This window comes from Alligator mississippiensis, chromosome 6 (assembly GCF_030867095.1).
Source record: "Alligator mississippiensis isolate rAllMis1 chromosome 6, rAllMis1, whole genome shotgun sequence".
NCBI classification, from domain to species: Eukaryota; Metazoa; Chordata; order Crocodylia; family Alligatoridae; genus Alligator; species Alligator mississippiensis.
In genome coordinates, this window is record NC_081829.1 from 40,516,792 (window position 1) to 40,534,482 (window position 17,691).

General features: G+C 47.3%; 1 protein-coding gene across 1 annotated transcript; it reads left to right on the forward strand.

Annotated features, from left to right (window-relative positions):
* Nucleotides 1-12,415: 12,415 nt before the first annotated feature.
* On the forward strand, nt 12,416-14,132 carry SLC18A3 (solute carrier family 18 member A3). The gene has a single exon (XM_006270170.4). The coding sequence runs from the start codon at nt 12,502-12,504 to the stop codon at nt 14,032-14,034; it is 1,533 nt and encodes a 510-aa protein (XP_006270232.2). The 5' UTR covers nt 12,416-12,501; the 3' UTR covers nt 14,035-14,132.
* Nucleotides 14,133-17,691: the final 3,559 nt, after the last annotated feature.

Below are 17,691 nucleotides of genomic sequence, written 5' to 3' on the forward strand. Positions count from 1 at the left end.
TGGTAAATTGGGCCCGGCTGGGCTGGGCTGAGCTGTGGGACAATTGGAGCCTGGTGGCTCCTCCAGACATGAGGCGCTGGGCAGCCAAGGAGGTGGGGGATGGGGAGCATATGACCCCCCTCCAATCTTTGAACAGGGCAAAAGTGGGCCACAGCTGCAAGCTGTGCTCTGCTCCTTGCCTCTGTGTCTCGCTGCTGCTCCTTCAAAAGCGGCGCGACGCAGTGCCATGTACTTCATTGCCCAGCCCGCTCAGCAGCAGGACACACGTGGTGGTCCCTACCACTTTTGAAGCAGCAGCAGCTGGGAGGCACGGAGGCAAGGAGCCCCCCCAGCCCAGCAGCGCAGCTGAGGCTGAGCCCTGGTCTGGCCCCTGGGCCAGGGTGGGGAGGCAAGGCAGCCGGGGCCAGGGCCAGTGCAGCCGGGGCCAGGAGGCAGCCAGGGTTGGTGCAGCAGCTGGGGCCAGAAGATGGCTGGGGCTGGTGGGGCCAGGAAGTGGCCGGCGCTGGAGCTGGGACCGGTGTGGCAGCCGGGGCTGGCACAGCGCAGTGCAGCACTGGGCAATGCCACTCCCCACCATGACCCTTTCCCTTCCCACCCCCCGCAGACTTTCCCATGGGGAATGCACGCTCAGCCCCCCCCCCCCCCAATTTTTTTTCTTCCTTTGCCTATGCTGAACACTGCAGTGCCAACAGCTTCTGCAGCCCCAAACAGCTTCTTCACATCAGGCCAGGGGTCCCAAAACTATATCTTGCAGTGGTCCACAGAAAATGGTGGGCCAGCCCCAAAGCCAACATAAAGGACTGATGGGAGGGGCAGAGCGTTTCAGGTGGTTACTGAAGTACTAGTTTTTTCTTGGCTTTCTGTATGAAGAAAAAATGTTCTATATGGGGTTCTTTTGTGGGAAGTTGAGGTATGTTGTTTAAGGGTTTAATATATGTAGGTGTATGTTTTGGGATATTTAGTTGTTTTGTAATATGAAGTTTTCATAAAACAAGGATGCTCAATATGTGTAGTTTTGTAAGTATAGGGTGATAAATGTATTTTAATAAAATTTGTTTAAAAAACAAAAGGTTCCCATCAGCATGTTTGCTCAATGTGGGCCATGTGTTTTATAGTCATGGTCAGTGTTGACTGCATTAAATCAACTTCATAGTTGGTTTCCACTGCTGGGCACATGCTGGTTTTGGCAGCAGTTTAATGATAGGCAATGTATTTAGTGAGATTTCCTTGTATGTAATTATAAGACAAGGGGCTTTTTGAAAAAAGCCTCATCTTAGAATCAAGTAAATATGGTACTATAATATAGCATGGCATAAGTATTAATAGAGATGTGACAGTCTCTTATAACATTGTTTTGTTAGAAAAAAATAAGATACCTTATATATGAAAGCTATTCCTTATGCCCTATTTCAATAATATTAATATATTCAAATTGTTGCTCTCAGCTCTTACCATAAGCCCCAGTGACAATGTTGTATTATTCATCTAGAAGAGAGTAATATTTAGGTGCCATATTCCCATTAACTATCTAACATCCTTAGTCTAATTTTTTAAAAGCACTCATTGTACGGCTCAAAGTTATGCCAGTCCAGGACAGCATTGTCTCTTGATCCACCTAACCCAGCTCCTGTTCAATTAAGGCGTGGCCACTCCTCACATATATGCTACTCAGGTTGAAGGTGTGACTACAAGCTAGGGCTAAGCCAATCAACATTTTTGCAGCCCGCAGTGTAACATGTAACAAGGTCCAAGCACTCAGATTACATAGCTGTCAGGATGTTCACTTCAGTGTCATTCTGCTGCAGTTGGACAGTTTACATGTCTGGTATGCTGGCTGGAGCACTCAAGCAGCTGCACTATTGTCCACATCCTTCCTGTGTAAAAACATATCTACTAACTTAAGAGCAGGGAATGTTGCATGAAATAGGGGTGAAGAACAGGGGTGAAACTGATTGCTACTCAGCTTTGAGAGGAAGCAGAACTACAGTTTACCCAGTGACATTCAAGGATAGCCCCTTGTAGAAGAGGAGGAGCACTCCATCAACAGTGTGCAAGGTGCTTTAGAAACAGAAGTCATGGTAGCTGCATTAGACACATCCAGCAGTTACGAAGTTATAATAAAAGAGGAGTCAAGAAGGAAAACTTATACGTGTCACTACAATCAGATGGAAAATGGCACCTCAGGTTTCTGATGTTCCATGAGAAGCTAAGAGTAGTCAAGAATTCAAGTCTGCAAACTGCTAAGTTATGCATGCTCAGTAAAATCAGCCTGTTACTTCCTCCATTTCTACTACAAGTCCCTCTTGTCTGGTTTTTGGTTCAGTCACCTTCTTGTCATCCAACCCACTATGTAAGGCAGGCTCTGAGAAAATAAAGACATTGCACTATCTGGGCCTGATGAAAATGAGTTAGCATGAAATGTAATCAGCATACTGATAACCACACTGTTCTTCCAAGCAGCTTTAGATTCAGACACATGGGATAAGATAAATGACAGAGCAGGACCCTGTGGCATCAGGGTATCCACCAAAGGACAGTCGTGCAATCTCTACAAAATGTACTTCGGGGAAAAAAATGGAGCTACTCCAGCATAACTCCACAGTCTCTATCAGACTCTGTCTACAGGTCAAAAAGTCCCATGCAGTTTTACCTAATGGTGAAATTGGACAATCATCTCAACACATAGTTCCAGAAAAAAATTAATCATTCAAATTAAATAAAAATTAATTAACTTTGGATGTTTTCATACCTTGTTTATGTTCAGTTTCTTGAACTATTCTAACCTGCAAGTTCAGGAATCATCACTGAAACAACAGATTTTAAAAGAAATATTAGAGAATATTTTGTAAAAGTGCTTTGTTTTGTTTGTTTGTTTTACTTCCTAAATATCAGTCAGAAATCTGATTCTAAAATACTTCTCTTTCAGTCAGGGAACAGAAACAATAGGAGATGGACATCTAATTAAAACTGGGCAATGCAGCTCATATTTCAAAACTCAGATATTAATTATTTGTAGTAAATTAGTTGCTAACAATCTACAGGATGAAAATGCTTCATAAAATTTTCAAATAATGAACATATATTAGACAATTTAAAAGTATTTTCAGCTAATTCATGAGCAGGGAAAAATAACATATTCATCTAATGCATTATTAATTCTGAATTATTCACTTAGCTCTATTCAATAATATCAAAGGCTGCTTTGATAGATCTAAAAGAACCAGTATGAATACTTGACCTTTCACTAGAAGGACTCATCAGCCAATAAGAACTGCACATTCTCTGTACCATATGCCAGGCTAAAGTTAGGTTGACAGAAAAGATTTAACCAAGACAATAAGAATTATGAAGTAAATATGGATCATCTTACTTTTTGTACATGAGTGAATGGTATGAGGAACTGGGAATTATTCAAGCAAACTGAAAGGAAGTTAATTAAGAACAAAGAAGGAAATAATTTTCCCACTCCACACACAGGTTTTTCTGTCATAGGAGGTCATGGAGTCAAGCACCATTGCTGAATCTTTAAAAAAAAAATGAAAAAAAAAAACTAGCAACAGTTTTTCTGTGCAAGCTGAACTGAGAGAACCAATCTCATGTTGTCAAAATGAAAGATGACCTAAATGGTCAAGAAAGAAAAAATTCCTCTTTGCACTGTAATTCATCTGCCCCATGGACTGGACACTGTAAGAGTCTTCACCCTTCCTGCCCAGTGCATGGGAAACAGCTGGTGGAGAATGAGACTGCTTGGAACAGTCTCATCCCTTGCTGATTCTATTCAGCTTTGTGTCTATCTTACTGGACCTAGACACTATGGGCACATCCAGACAACCATGCACGAGTGGTCTGCAGTGCCTTAAAACTTTTTGAGGCACCACAAACCTCACACAGCCTGCATGCAACCATTTGCTGTGCTGCAAATTTTCAGTGCAGCACCAAAATTTTACACCAAGGACTGCTGGTATCAAAAAAAACCTACTGCAAAAAAAAGCAGCATGGTGCATGCTCATTGAGCAAATGGAAGCTGGGTCTTCTAGGGAGATGCTTTGGCTGCCAGCCAGAGTGTCCCCATTGTTTTGGGTGTGCCCTGGCTCCTCCAGCATGCTGGAGCCAGAAGGAGTGGGGAAACGGCAGTTTCCCCAAACTGGGGCATTTTGCCCCACAGCAAACCTCATGTGCAGGGGCATGTACAGCAGCAAAAAGCAGTGGCACAAATTTGTTCCACAGCAAACGCATACCTCTGCATATCTCTGCATACCTCTGCATGTGGGGGGACTCTGTATGACTTACCATCATACCTTGTGTCAGGCCGAGACTGCAGCTTAAAAGAGAATTAGCTAGTTAAAGCTTAACCTAGATAAGACAGAAGTAATATTAACTGGATAGGGAAAGCAAGTGAAGCAAAATGGTGAATGTCATTTCTACCCAGTAGCCGTGGGAGTTTTTCCTGTCTTTGGTCATTCTTGACTATTAACCTTACCAATCCAAATGAATTCTTAAACTCTTAAACAGTTTAGATAGTAACAGTAACTAAGTATGCTATTCACCAGTTACACCTAGTTACAATTTTGTTACCATTCTCTGGATGCTAACTTCCCATAGTTACCCATGCTTTACTGACCCCAAATAGAGTGGGAAAAGTGTTTTTTGGTCTAGTGTTTGAAAATCACTCCCAAACTCCATCATAAGTGCAGCTGTCACATTCAGTTAGAGAACAGAACATGCTACATTTGTGTTCCATAAACTAAGATTCCAGATTGTTTCCTGATGAAATTTAATATGATAGCTTAAATCTATAAAGCCTTCTGTGAGTTTGGGTTTAATGTGGGCTCTCTCATGTTTATCTTACAATTGAGTGCAGCTGTTGCACTCATACTACTGCACTCATACTACTGTAAATATCAAATGTTAGATAATGTGTTTTCAATGATGGGAAAACCATTCTAAGATTCACTCATCTTTTTGGTCCAACAGAGGCTGTGTTTGTTGATTGATCTTCAGGCTCTTGTTTCAAAAGGCTTGCAAAATTTGGAGAATGGGGATAATTGTGTAAATAACTAATAATCATTTAGCTGTCAAAGAGAAGGACTTGCTGTCACAACATAAGCACCTACTGGCTGTTCAGCAGGCACATTTAATACATAAGAAAAAGAAGTGAGTTGCAATTATTTGATCCACCTTTTAATGGCTAGATGATGCACTAAACTATGATGAGGGTTTACACCACATAGAGCTGGTCCCAGCTATTTTGCTAGGCTGCCTTCACAAATTTCCACAATGCCAATTCTAGCCTAAGACCGCCGTCCCTCCCTAAATGAAAGCTTCATATCCTTGAAGTGGCCCCCAATAGTTATCCAATCAAGTTTACTAAACCAAGCAATAATATGTGCTCAAATATAGTTATGCAGCCATGTAACTGCTGGTTTGGGCACTTACATACTGTTTGCAGGCAAATTTCACATGCAGTAAGGATGTGCAAATATACACATGGCTACTGAGCATGCTCAGCAGGCTGTGTTCTGACTGGGCAGGTGCACAGACCTGCACACTCAAAAGTCCTGAAATCCTAGCTGGGCAAAAAGCATGACTAACTAGACCCCAAAGAAAGATGAGGACATACCTTCTAGCCCAGTAGCCTAGTCATTTGGGCACTTGTCCAAGGAGTGGAAAACCCACATTCTGGGCCCTACTTGCCCACAGGGGGGTGTGAACCTAAATCCCCTCTACTTCCCTGCATAGGGCTTTAACTATAAGGTTATTGGTAAGGCATTATCTGTGCTTCTCCCCAGCCCTCCACGTGATGCTGAGCCACTAGACCTTGAATTAAATATTAATTGCCTAAAATTAATGGAGAGCGCTGAGGAAGTTTCTGCCCCACTGAGAGGTCAGAACCTAGGGGCCCCATGCCCTGCAGGACAGCAGCCACCTTACACAGCCATGCACCCTCTCACTTGTCCTCTTGCACCAAACCCCACATATCTCACTCTTGTCTGCCCCAGAAATGAGCTAGAGTGGGGACTGGATAATGCCTAACCCATTTTCTTGCCTAGCTACAATTTTGTGACTTACCTGCACCCAGCATATGTGACTACAGCCATGTACCTTCCCTGCCAGAGCACAGACTACTACAGTAAGTATATTCAGTTGCCATATAAACACTTGTGTGTCAACACTACATATGGATTAGGATCTCAAACTATGCCTAAATGCCAAAAATGGAAGCTATCTGGCTACGTAACTGCCATTGGGCATGTAAAGTGAAATGGAATTCTGTCCCCAGCCTCCATCCTAACGCTACCCACAAAACCTCATCATTGTTCACATTAGTCCACCCAAACTGACTAACACTATATTTGGTCTAATGCTAGATTCCACTCTGATCTTAGACTAGGCCTACACTTGGACCTCAATCTTAAAATGACCCCAGACCTCCATCTAATCCCAAACCCCTAAATCCTAATCCTTATTGGTGCCCATCAAATGCCACTGGTTTTATGCATAAAATATAAAATTCCTTCTACCACTCTGAAACATTTGATCTCAATTTTTTTAACACACAAAATAATCATTTGCAAACACTGAGATGAAAAATTTCAGCCCAAAGGTGAACATCTCAGAATTACAAATTAGCATGAAAAGGAGATATAAAAAATGAGTAGACAAAATTTAGTTTCTGCCACAGCTTTAGCTATATACAGGATACACACATACATTTCATATGTCTAAAGTAAATGTGAGGGGATTGCTTTAATTATTTCTTGACTATTTCAGTGTTCCTTGTGTTTTCTGACCTTTGAGGAGTGAGAAAGGGAAGCAGTTTCACGGCTTCCCAGGATGCAATACCAGATTATATTGTTTATCCCACAGACACCTCTGCCCATCTGTTTGTAGTTTATCCACAATTGTCTGTTTTATTGCAATTTTGTATCAGGCCAATACAAAAGCATTATGTATATGAGGTGTCTTAGCAAAAAAGGAGCATCCCTTCAATAGCATGAACAGGAACTGATTGATTGGTGACTCCACCAAACTAGAATACACTGCCTACAGTATAGTAGTATACAAGCATTTTGTTCCTTTCCATTCCAGGACACTTGCCTTTCATTTTGAGAAGGCAGAAAGTCCGTATCAGATTTCTCCTCCATCAAGCATTTTTTCTCATTTCATGATTATCTAGGTAGCTTTCTTGACAGCTTACTCAGCTTTTCTAATGTAGAATTACTTTCTAATGAGAATACCCAGCATGTTGAAAATCTAACATTCAGCTATCAACCAATCTGACTGTCAATGTGCTAAACAAAAATGTTAAGACAACAGAGAACACTGCTGGGCATGTGCATTGGTGTGTATGTGTAAAAGATGCCTTTCAATGTTTCTTATATTTGACAAGCCAAGCGAACTAAGAAAAGCACAGAGTGAGGAAGAAAGTCCTACTGAAAAAGAAATGGATGAGATAAAGAAAGGTGCAGAGATAAATAGTGATTAGCAGAGGTGAAGGTTAGGAAAAGTGTTACCAAAATATCTGCACTCTTCCTGTTCATTTGTTCTTAATAGTTTCTTCCTGAGGATGCATAGAACAAGAATAGATTCTGTGATTTTAGTATTGGAAGGCTGAAAAGCTGTCTTGGTGAGATTGTTAATTTCAGATTTCTTTAATTGGCTTTTCTGTTAAAGTGCAGTGAAATCGGATAAGACGTGGATAGTATTAGAGATCAAATCTAAAGGTAGAGATGAGTAAGATGAAGCATTTCCTGATTCCATGCCCAGTTCAAGGAAAGATGTGTCAGTGGGGCAAAAAGCAGAGTTTGTGCTTGCTAGAGCAAATATTTGATGGGTATAAATATGCAAGAAGCTAAAAAGTGTGGTTTTGGTGGTACACAGAAGCAGAACTATAAACAATGGGAAAAAACTGAGAAAAGAACATTTAAGTTTGAATATTAATAAACCACTCAAGCAGTCAGCCTTATTCTTCCAAAGGAAATAATAAAAGCTCCATGGCTTGAGCAGTTCAAAACTAGAATGAACAAAACATTTCAGAATATATTTTAGGAGATAACCCTACGTTTGCAGATGGGTGAACAACATAAACCAGTACCTCTCCTTTCAACTGGATTTCTGTGATTCAATTACCCACAAGGACCAACAGGGCCATCAACCAACACTAAAAGCTAACACACGCTCAGATATAAAGTTTATACACCTGCAGCCTTTGAATTACCTGCCTTCTCCTTTTCTTTGTTATTTATTTTTCTGTTTCTCTCAAAATGGTATTTGCAGAAGATTCAAGCAGCATGACAACAGTTTTCAAACTGTATGGCATATGCAATATAAAGAAATGGATCATACTAGTATGAACAATTAAGCAATGACAATCATTTTAGAGAAAAACTATACAAGTCAAACATGTTTGTGTGTGTGTGTGTAAATAGTAAATATGCCACAGCATAGAGTCCAGATCTCTAACAACCTATGTAATGCATTTGATGTTTTAACAAAAAATTACAGTAGACAATTCCATAATGCATTCCAAAATGGCTGGATTGATATTGGCCCTATTGAAGCCAATGGCAAATTTCCAATGGAACTGAATGAACTGAACATTCATAATACCTTTAAAGCATCATTTGATCCAGTGACTTGCCACTGAGTTACAAGTCAGTATTTACAAAAAGAGGTGAAAGCAACTTGCACAAAGTCATTGTTTTTGTTTTGCAACTGGGAAATTCTGGTACAGCAGGAACATTTCTCATTTTCATATGATTCTAATTTCAGGCTTTTAAAATTAAAATGTTGCAAACCTATGACTTATGTTAGGAATCATTCTTCCCGTATTCTAATCCAATGTGTTTATTAATCCTAGCTTTTACATGTTTATGTAAATGTATTAATCTGTTTTCTCTCAAAATCTAATGATCCTGAACATCATTTCTACTAATGGTATTTGACACAATATAAAATAAAATATTTCCTTACGGGTCTAGGATTGGACTTCCCCAAAAATGCAGCAATGGTGCTGATGTAATTTTTCAATTATGAATATCTAAAGGGAAATTGAAGAGCCTTCTAGGCCTGGGGGCTACTAGGGCTAGAAACCTCATTTGAGCTAAAGAACATACATGATGAAGTCAGTTTTCCCCAGCCTCGTGCTAGTGCTAGAATTGTTCATGATGCATATAATCACATGAAGATGAATATCCTGATTCTGCAAGCAAAAAGAGGGAGATTTTCTTCACTCCTTCAAAGGCAATCTGTCACTAACCCCCCAAAAAGGACAGGATCCTCACTTCTATTCATCTACAAGCTTGAGAACAAAGGAGAAGGCAGCTAGCCTGCTCTGGTCAATGTTAATCAGTTTACAAATTTAAAATCTTCTCACCATCCTTAATATGAAGGGCATATTCCAAACTGCTAATACCCTGCAATGAGAAATAAAAGGACAACAGAAGGACATCAGTTCCTTAGCATTTTCTCCTTCAGACCAAAGTGGACACAACCTTTAACAGTTTCTGGGCTTCAGGAGAATAGAACGGAAATAACAAAGTTCTTTTGCGTCACCTCACTCTAAAATCCTATCTTAGCTTTCATTATGCATTTCTAAGCCAAAGTTGTTGGGTTGATTTTTAGCTGTGACTTGCTGTAGCTCTATTCATTTTGACCACGTTTGAAGGTACATTTTCTTCCCATTAGCTCTGTCTACTCAAAGGATTTCACGTAGCAATGACGCATCTGTCGTCGATAAATGAATCAGCTGATTTGATTTACTAAGAAAGCTAAATTTATTATGCAACATTTTACAAGTATAATTCAGCTTCCCCTTGATGGTAATAAATTAGATATTGGCTCCCCTGAGACAAGAAAACTGGTCCCTGTATATTCCAGACGTGACCCCTAGCCAGATTCCATTTTAGAGACGGGAAATGGCTATATCTCTGATTAAAAGAGAAACTTTAATCAAATAAAGTGCCTCATCAAACAAGAGCCAAGATTCCAATACTCTTGACTACAGCTCAGCAATAATCCAAAGTCATTTCTCCCCCCAACCCATTACCACTTAGTGAAAACGTGACATACATCCTAAATAGAGAAAATGTCCTTCAGCATCTGATCCTGAGATTCTTTTCTCCCTCCAGTTTATATTCTCTATATACTCTCAAAATGTTTCTCAACATGGTCCCTTTAGAACATTGTAAAATGTTCTCCAGAAACTCCTACTTATTTGTCCATAAGGCAGTGAGTTTAATTCCATTCAGAACAATGGAAATGGGCTGTGCATCCTGAAATAACTACAATGGCCTTTTAATTTAGCACCCAGCTAGTTTTCCATCCTCCTGGCAGTTTTCTTTCCATGCTGTGAAAAATAGTTCTTTGGGTCATTTGGAACAATGTCGTCTTTAGGCTTTCACCTTGGAATTACTGTCTCCAGTGTTAGTAATATACTTCCATATTTAGTTCATAGAATAAGAAGAGGACACAGGGTATTGTTCTATATGTCTTTTAATCCTCCACCTAGGTATATGCATAATCACATCTGTATGCCACTCAAGGGGGACACTCGTTAAGAGACTTCCTAGCCATCTCGATAGTTTCATTTGAACAGTGAATGAAACAGCTCCTGACAAAATAAATGACTTTCCCTTAGGCCTCAAAAGTCCAGCAAAATGCTATGCAAGCAAAGTCCTGAATTTCACATCAATAAAGAAATCATTGCTCATTCAGTTGAGAGGTCTAATTATTTCATACAGCATTTTCAGAAATATTTTCTTAGTTGACATGTAATTCTGCTATATGGTATTATTATTTACTATTAGTTGTGTGCCCCTAAATCCCTGAGACATAATCAAGCAAGGTCCCTACCACAAGGTTCTTACACTTGAGGTAGCCATTATGATAATATTTGTTTTTAAAAAATTAATATGAAATGTTGTTTCCATAGCTTTAACCGTTTCCCAAATATTTGTCAAATTGGTAATTACCATGATAGCATTAAAAAAATACTTAGCTGTATCAGTCTCTCCATCTTCATTTATTAAAAATGAAAGGAATCATTTAAAAACGTCTTCTGTATCTATTCTGTTTATTAAGATTCGGCATTTCTTTCCTTTCAAGCAAGGAAAGTAGGCCAGCTCTTTCTTTAAGCTACAGTTCTCTTTAAGCTAGAACAGTATTGCAAGGTTTCTAGGTGGCAAAGGTTTCAGATCTGAAGGAAATCAAGGTATTTTGAAATGTTGGTGAAAACATGTCTCTTGGTAGGAGTTTTCAAAAACCATTCTGTTCACGAAACTGAAACTTCCAGACTTGCCCTGCCTGTACCCTTGAGGAGCTGGCTCCCAGAGCTGTGCAGAGTCTAAGCATGATTTCTTTTCCTAGTCTTGCATGATCCCTGCCTGCCTGACCCCTGAAGCAGGTTTGTGTTGGGTTGGTTCATCCCTCAGTTTTGTTTTTTGCAATGCAATAGCTTAGTCGTGGGAGTTGTATCTGGACATAAACTATTTCTAGGATGTCAGTGCTGCTTGAGGGGCAGGAGAGGACACGCACACGCACAAGGGGCGGGGAGCAGGGTGCCAAAACCGTCCCTCTGATGATCACAGCTAGGAACAGGATCGGTTCATATACCACCGCCCGCCGCTTCTGTGGGGAGAAGGTTTTCTCGAAAGGGCTGGCGCCAGGAGCCTCATTAGCTCCGGCCACTGTAAAGGGATGGCGGGTCCGTGAGGGGGATCGGGACGGCTCTCACAGCCGGGCCTCGCTTGCGAACCCGGCGCCCCGCGCGGGACGGGCTCTAGCGGGCTCTCACCGCGCCCGCGCCCAGGCGGCAGCGACAACAGGCTGCGCTGCGGACCCTCAGGGAGCGGGCGGGAAAACGGCGCTGGCGAGGCGCCCCGCCCCGCCGAGGGCCCCTGCTCCCGCGCCGGTAATAGGCTGAGGCGCCGCCATGTGTCAAATTAGCATAGACACACGCAGCCTGCAGAGGAGCCACTCGGGGGCCGGGGCGAGCGGCGCGTCACGACCCGGCGCGGAGGGGAGGGTGGCGAGCGGCAGCGGCGGGACCGGGAGCCGGCAGCGGGCTCCGCGCCAAGGGCAACAAAAGCCGGCGGCGCCTTGCGGGGCTGAGCGCAGAGCGCGTCGGGCCATGCAGCTCAGCACCGGCGGCCGCCCGCGCTCCCGGCCCCGCTGAGCAGAGCGGAGCGGAGGGGACGGATCCCCCCCGCGCCAGAGATGCGCGCTGCAGGCGGAGACTGAGCCCAAGCCCGGCCAGGTCCGTGCAGCCGTCGCCCGCCCCGTCCGGAGCCGCCAGGGATGTGAGGAGCAGGAGCCGGACAAGCAGCAGACAGGCGGAACCCGAGGAGGCGGCGGCGGCGGCGGCGCATCCCGCAGGAGACCGGACGGGACGGGCCGAGCCGGGACGGGACGGGCCGGGCCGGGCCGGGCAGAACTGGCGGGGAGCCCCCGCGCGCCGCCGGCCCCATGCTCAGGGAGTGAAGCCGCGGCCGGGCCGGCGGGATGGCGAGCGACGGCAGCGCGGGGCTGGCCAGGGCGGCCGCGGAGAAGCTGTCGGACGCCGTGGGCGAGAAGACCAAGCAGCTGGGCGCGGCCATGCAGGACGCGCGGCGGCAGCGGCGGCTGCTGCTGGTGATCGTGTGCGTGGCGCTGTTCCTGGACAACATGCTCTACATGGTGATAGTGCCCATCATCCCCGACTACATGAAGCGCTGGCGCCAAACCGCCGCCTCGCCCAACGAGTCCGACAGCGGCGGAGCCAACGCCAGCCGCCCGGCGCTGCGGCCCCGGTACCCGACCGAGAACGAGGACATCAAGGTGGGCGTCCTCTTCGCCTCCAAGGCCATCCTGCAGCTGCTGGTCAACCCGCTCAGCGGCACCTTCATCGACCGCGTGGGCTACGACCTGCCGCTGCTCATCGGCCTCACCGTCATGTTCCTCTCCACCGTCATCTTCGCCTTCGCCGAGAACTACGCCACGCTCTTCGTGGCGCGCAGCCTGCAGGGCCTGGGCTCGGCCTTCGCCGACACGTCGGGCATCGCCATGATCGCCGACAAGTACACGGAGGAGCCGGAGCGCAGCCGCGCGCTGGGCGTCGCCCTGGCCTTCATCTCCTTCGGCAGCCTGGTGGCGCCGCCCTTCGGCGGCATCCTCTACGAATTCGCGGGCCAGCACGTGCCCTTCCTGGTGCTGGCCGGCGTGTCGCTGCTGGACGGGCTGCTGCTGCTCGCCGCCCTGCGGCCCCTGGGCGACCGCGCCCGGGACAACATGCTGGTGGGCACGCCCATCCACCGCCTCATGGTCGACCCCTACATCGCCGTGGTGGCCGGCGCGCTCACCACCTGCAACATCCCGCTCGCCTTCCTGGAGCCCACCATCGCCACGTGGATGAAGAAGAGCATGCACGCGACGGAGTGGCAGATGGGCCTCACGTGGCTGCCCGCCTTCTTCCCGCACGTGCTGGGCGTGTACGTGACGGTGCGGCTGGCGGCGCGCTACCCGCACCTCCAGTGGTTCTACGGCGCGCTGGGCCTGGCCATCATCGGCGCCAGCTCCTGCACGCTGCCGGCCTGCCGCACCTTCTGGCAGCTCGTCGTGCCGCTCTGCGGCATCTGCTTCGGCATCGCGCTGGTGGACACGGCGCTGCTCCCCACGCTGGCCTTCCTGGTGGACGTGCGCCACACCTCGGTCTACGGCAGCGTCTACGCCATCGCGGACATCTCCTACTCCGTGGCCTACGCGCTGGGGCCCATCGTGGCCAGCCAGATCGTGCACTCGCTGGGCTTCGTGCAGCTCAACCTGGGCATGGGGCTGGCCAACGTGCTGTATGCACCCATGCTGCTGCTGCTCCGCAACGTGTGCCAGATGAAGCCGTCCCGCTCCGAGAGGGACGTGCTGCTGGACGAGGGGCCCAAGGGACTCTACGACACCATCAAAATGGAGCAGCGCGGGAACAAGGGCAGCGGCACAGAGTCCTGCCCCCGGGGCCTGCCAGCCGCTTCCGAGGACGACTCCTCGGACTACGAGTACAGCTAGGCTGCCCCGAGGGCAGGGGAGGGCGGGCATTCACCCCGACTCTTGCTGTAGCTACCACTCCCCCTGTGCCCGATGTCCTCACTCCCTCCCTCCAGACCTGGTTGCACCTGCTGTCCCCGCGGACTGGCGGGAAAGAGCCCGAGTACCCAGGAAGACCGAAGCGAGCTGCTCCGTCCGCAACACCTCTGCTGGGGGCTGATCTGCAATTTTCCTTGGGTTTCTCCCCCACCCTCCCCCCTCAAGCTGAACCTCTGTGTGTGCCATGCTGTAAGGCTCTGTAAAAAAATGAAGCAAAAAAAATACCTACATCATAAATCCCCAACAGCAGATGCAGGGACATTTCGGTGTGTGCCCACATGTCCTGAGACTTTTCGTTGGTTTCCGCGACACCGACAAAAAGATCCCCGCTGTTATCTGTTCGGGAGTAAACGGAAACGTCTCATCCCTGTGTCTGTTGTACTGCTCCGGTAACGCACTGTGCTGTATCATGTTTCAATCCCAAACCACCAGGATAATATGATGTGAATAAAGGAAATTGGAAGGATTTACTGTCTTTGTTTCCTTGTTTTGCTTCTGAGATCTAGGATATTAACACGTGTGGCAGTAGGTCTCTATCAGCCCTCCGGTTATTTCTAAAAACGATTAAAAACACGCCCAGAACAAGACCCTAAATGCCACCCTACCCCCCTCCCCCCGAATCTCCCTTTGAACTCTGACAAAAGTCCAGACAAACACGTGTCCCTCACTTCAAACACGGGCTCCCACCAGTGGGCTGGTTACTAAGTGCTTCAAACACATTTAAGAATTTACATTTAGCAGTTCACAAGCTGCTGCGTTTCAGAAACCTCCAGTTCCAGCAAGAGGAAGGGGAATTTTTTTTAAGTGACCCAGTCTGTGCCACAAAACAAGAACCTGAGGGATTGAGTGATGCTACGGAAAAGAGATTTGCGGGGATCCAAAAGGCAGACTCCTTAATCCCCACGGCAAAGGTGGAACCGAAGTCGCGCTTTGTCTCGCTTGTAGGTGCCTCGTTTGTAAGTCCCTAGAAATGCAGCCTCGTTTGTTTAAAACTCCATTGACTAGAAAACAAGTTGTTTTCTTAAAAGAAATAAATCAAGAATCCCCACATAGCAGATTAGTTTCCGTCGGCATCCTTTAAAAGAGAAAAGATCCTCGCAAGGCTAAACGCAGCAAAGGACCGATCAAGTCTACTTGATCTTCCGAGCGCTCTGCCTAACGCGGAGCCCGAGTCCGCTGCGGGGAAGCTCCGGTAACGAAAACGATGCTGCGCGATGCGGGTCGGATCTGGGTCACAAGGGGCTGCGACCGGGGGCGCGGAAGCAAGTCCAGTCCGCTTTTATCAAATAAAGAGCTGCGGACAAGTGCCGGGAATGAGGCGGTTTCATGTCGCCACAATTCCTTGCGGAATCAGACACCTAGATTTGCCTTCGCAGGCTTTCGCGGCGGTATGGGGCGATGGGGGCAGTTTCTGTCGGACTTGGAGGGAGGGAGGGAGGGATGCCGAGCGCTTTCCTGCGCTTCATTGAGGCTGGACTCGAACTATCGTTTTCGTGCGTGTCTGTTCTTATATGTGTGCACGCGTGTGTCTGTGTTCTGTGTGTGAGCTTCTGTGTGTGCATGGGGGTGGTGCGCATATGCGTGATGTGTGTATGTTCTCTGTGTGTGTATGCGTGTCTATGCCTCTGTGTGAGTTTACAGGCGCCTCTGTGTGCGTCTCTGTGTTCGGTGTGTGCGCAAATGTGCGTGCCTCTGTGTGTGTGCCTGCGTGCAAGGTCAGCACCCCCAGCAATACTTAGACACCCAGGAACATCGCCCGTAAATTTAACATCCAAATTGGGGTTTCATTTTAAAACATCCGGAAAAGCCTTCCTTCACCTTACTTAGGAAAGAACCTATTTAAAAGCTCAGCTTGAGCCCGGCTGCACCGCCCAGCTGTGACTCGGGGCTCGGCCCAGTTCTTTACAGGTCTTTTGTGTCTAAAATCCTTTGTTTAACCGTTTTCATCAAGGCTGGGTGGGGGCGGGGGACCTACTGAACCAGGAATAGGCAACCCCCGGCTCGCGTGCCAATTAGTGGCACGTGGAGATATTTTCCTCGGCAGGCCAGGAGTGTGCAGAGGAATTTGTTTTATTTTTTTTTAAATTAAGTTGCTGCTTCCGGCTTTTCAAGAGACTCAGAAGCAAAAACTGCATCAAGAGCCCTCGGGAGGAGCTGTTACTGGCAGGGGAGAAGCCCCTTGTGCAGCGGTGGCTGTACGGGCATGCTTCCCACGGTCCTCCCTGCCCGCCGGCGGCTGCTGCAGCCCTGCCAGGCCTGCCCTGACGCATCCTCCCGGGGTGCCGGGGACCTGCCTGCGCGGGAGAGCGAAGGGCGAGGGGAGGAGGGCACTGGGGTCAGCGGGGCCACCAGCCCCGCCGAGGCTGCGGGGCAGGAAACAGCAGCAGAGACATCGCTCCGGCTCTTGGCGGCTGCTGCCGCTGCATCGCAGCAGCTCGGCGAGGAGAGCCCGAGGTGAGAGCAGCGGGGCCGGGATTGAGCTGTCCACGGCTCCGGCGGGCAGCACAGGGGCTGCGGCCCAGCAGCCGGCCGCGTGCGTATGTGTGTGGTTGTGTATGTGCACAAGTGCATCTGTGTGTCTGGGTCTGTGTGCTTCTGTTTGCATGTGGTTCTGTGTGTGCACGTGTGTCTGGTTCTGGGCGTGTGTGCATGTCTGGTTCTCTTGTTTGCACGTGTGTGGTTTTGTGTGTGCATTTGCACGTGTGTCACGTTCCGTGTACGTCTGCATGTGTGCATGTGCGACTGTGTGTCTGGTTCTCTGTGCTTCTGTCTGCATGGGTGTGTCTGGTTCTGTGTGTGCAGGCGTGCACACGTGTCTGGTTCTGGGCATGTGTGTGTACGTTTCTGGTCTGTGCATGTTTGTGTGTGTAGGTCTGGCTCTCTGTGTTTGCACATGTGTGGTTCGTGTGTGTCTGGTTCTCTCTCTGTTCTCTCCTCTTTCCCTTTCTCTCTATTTCTCTCTTTTCTTTCTCTCTCATCACATGATTAACAAAGAAAGAATACATAACAACAAAGGTAGTACATGAAGTTGTATTTATTGCCGCCAGGTTTAGAATTTTTAGAAAACCTGGCATTTACTGTAAAAAAACAAGCAACATTTATGATTATTAACTATATTCATACGCAGTGGGTCCTACCATGTACTCCCACCGCCTGGATTTTGTTTTTCTGGCATGCCGACACTCAGGTACCATACCAGGTAGGCATTGCCGGCGCTTGGCACTCCGGCCACAAACGTTGCCTACCCCTTTTCCAAGTTCACATCCAAGGGTCCCATGCTGCCTTAAGGCTGGAGGTGTATTCATCCTGCCAACAAACCGGAGCTGGGGACCTGCTGCTCCCGCTGTGGAGAGGGGGACAGAGCTGACAGCCACGGGGCCTGGACGCAGAATAAGCGGGGATGGGTTTTCCCTTGCAGTCGAAGCTGGTTACTCTTTCCCCCGTAACCCCGTTAATTACCGAAGGAAAGTGGCTGTGGGGTGAGGGGGACCATTAATTAAAGCCTGAGCCAAAGGATCGCTCGGGCCCCGGCTGCAGAGAGGGGTGGTGTCCCCTACCCGCGCCGGGGCGAGGGGCGGC

Excerpts from the sequence above, each read along its gene's own strand:
- SLC18A3 (XM_006270170.4), top strand. The coding sequence starts at position 12,502 with ATGGCGAGCGACGGCAGCGCGGGGCTGGCCAGGGCGGCCGCGGAGAAG.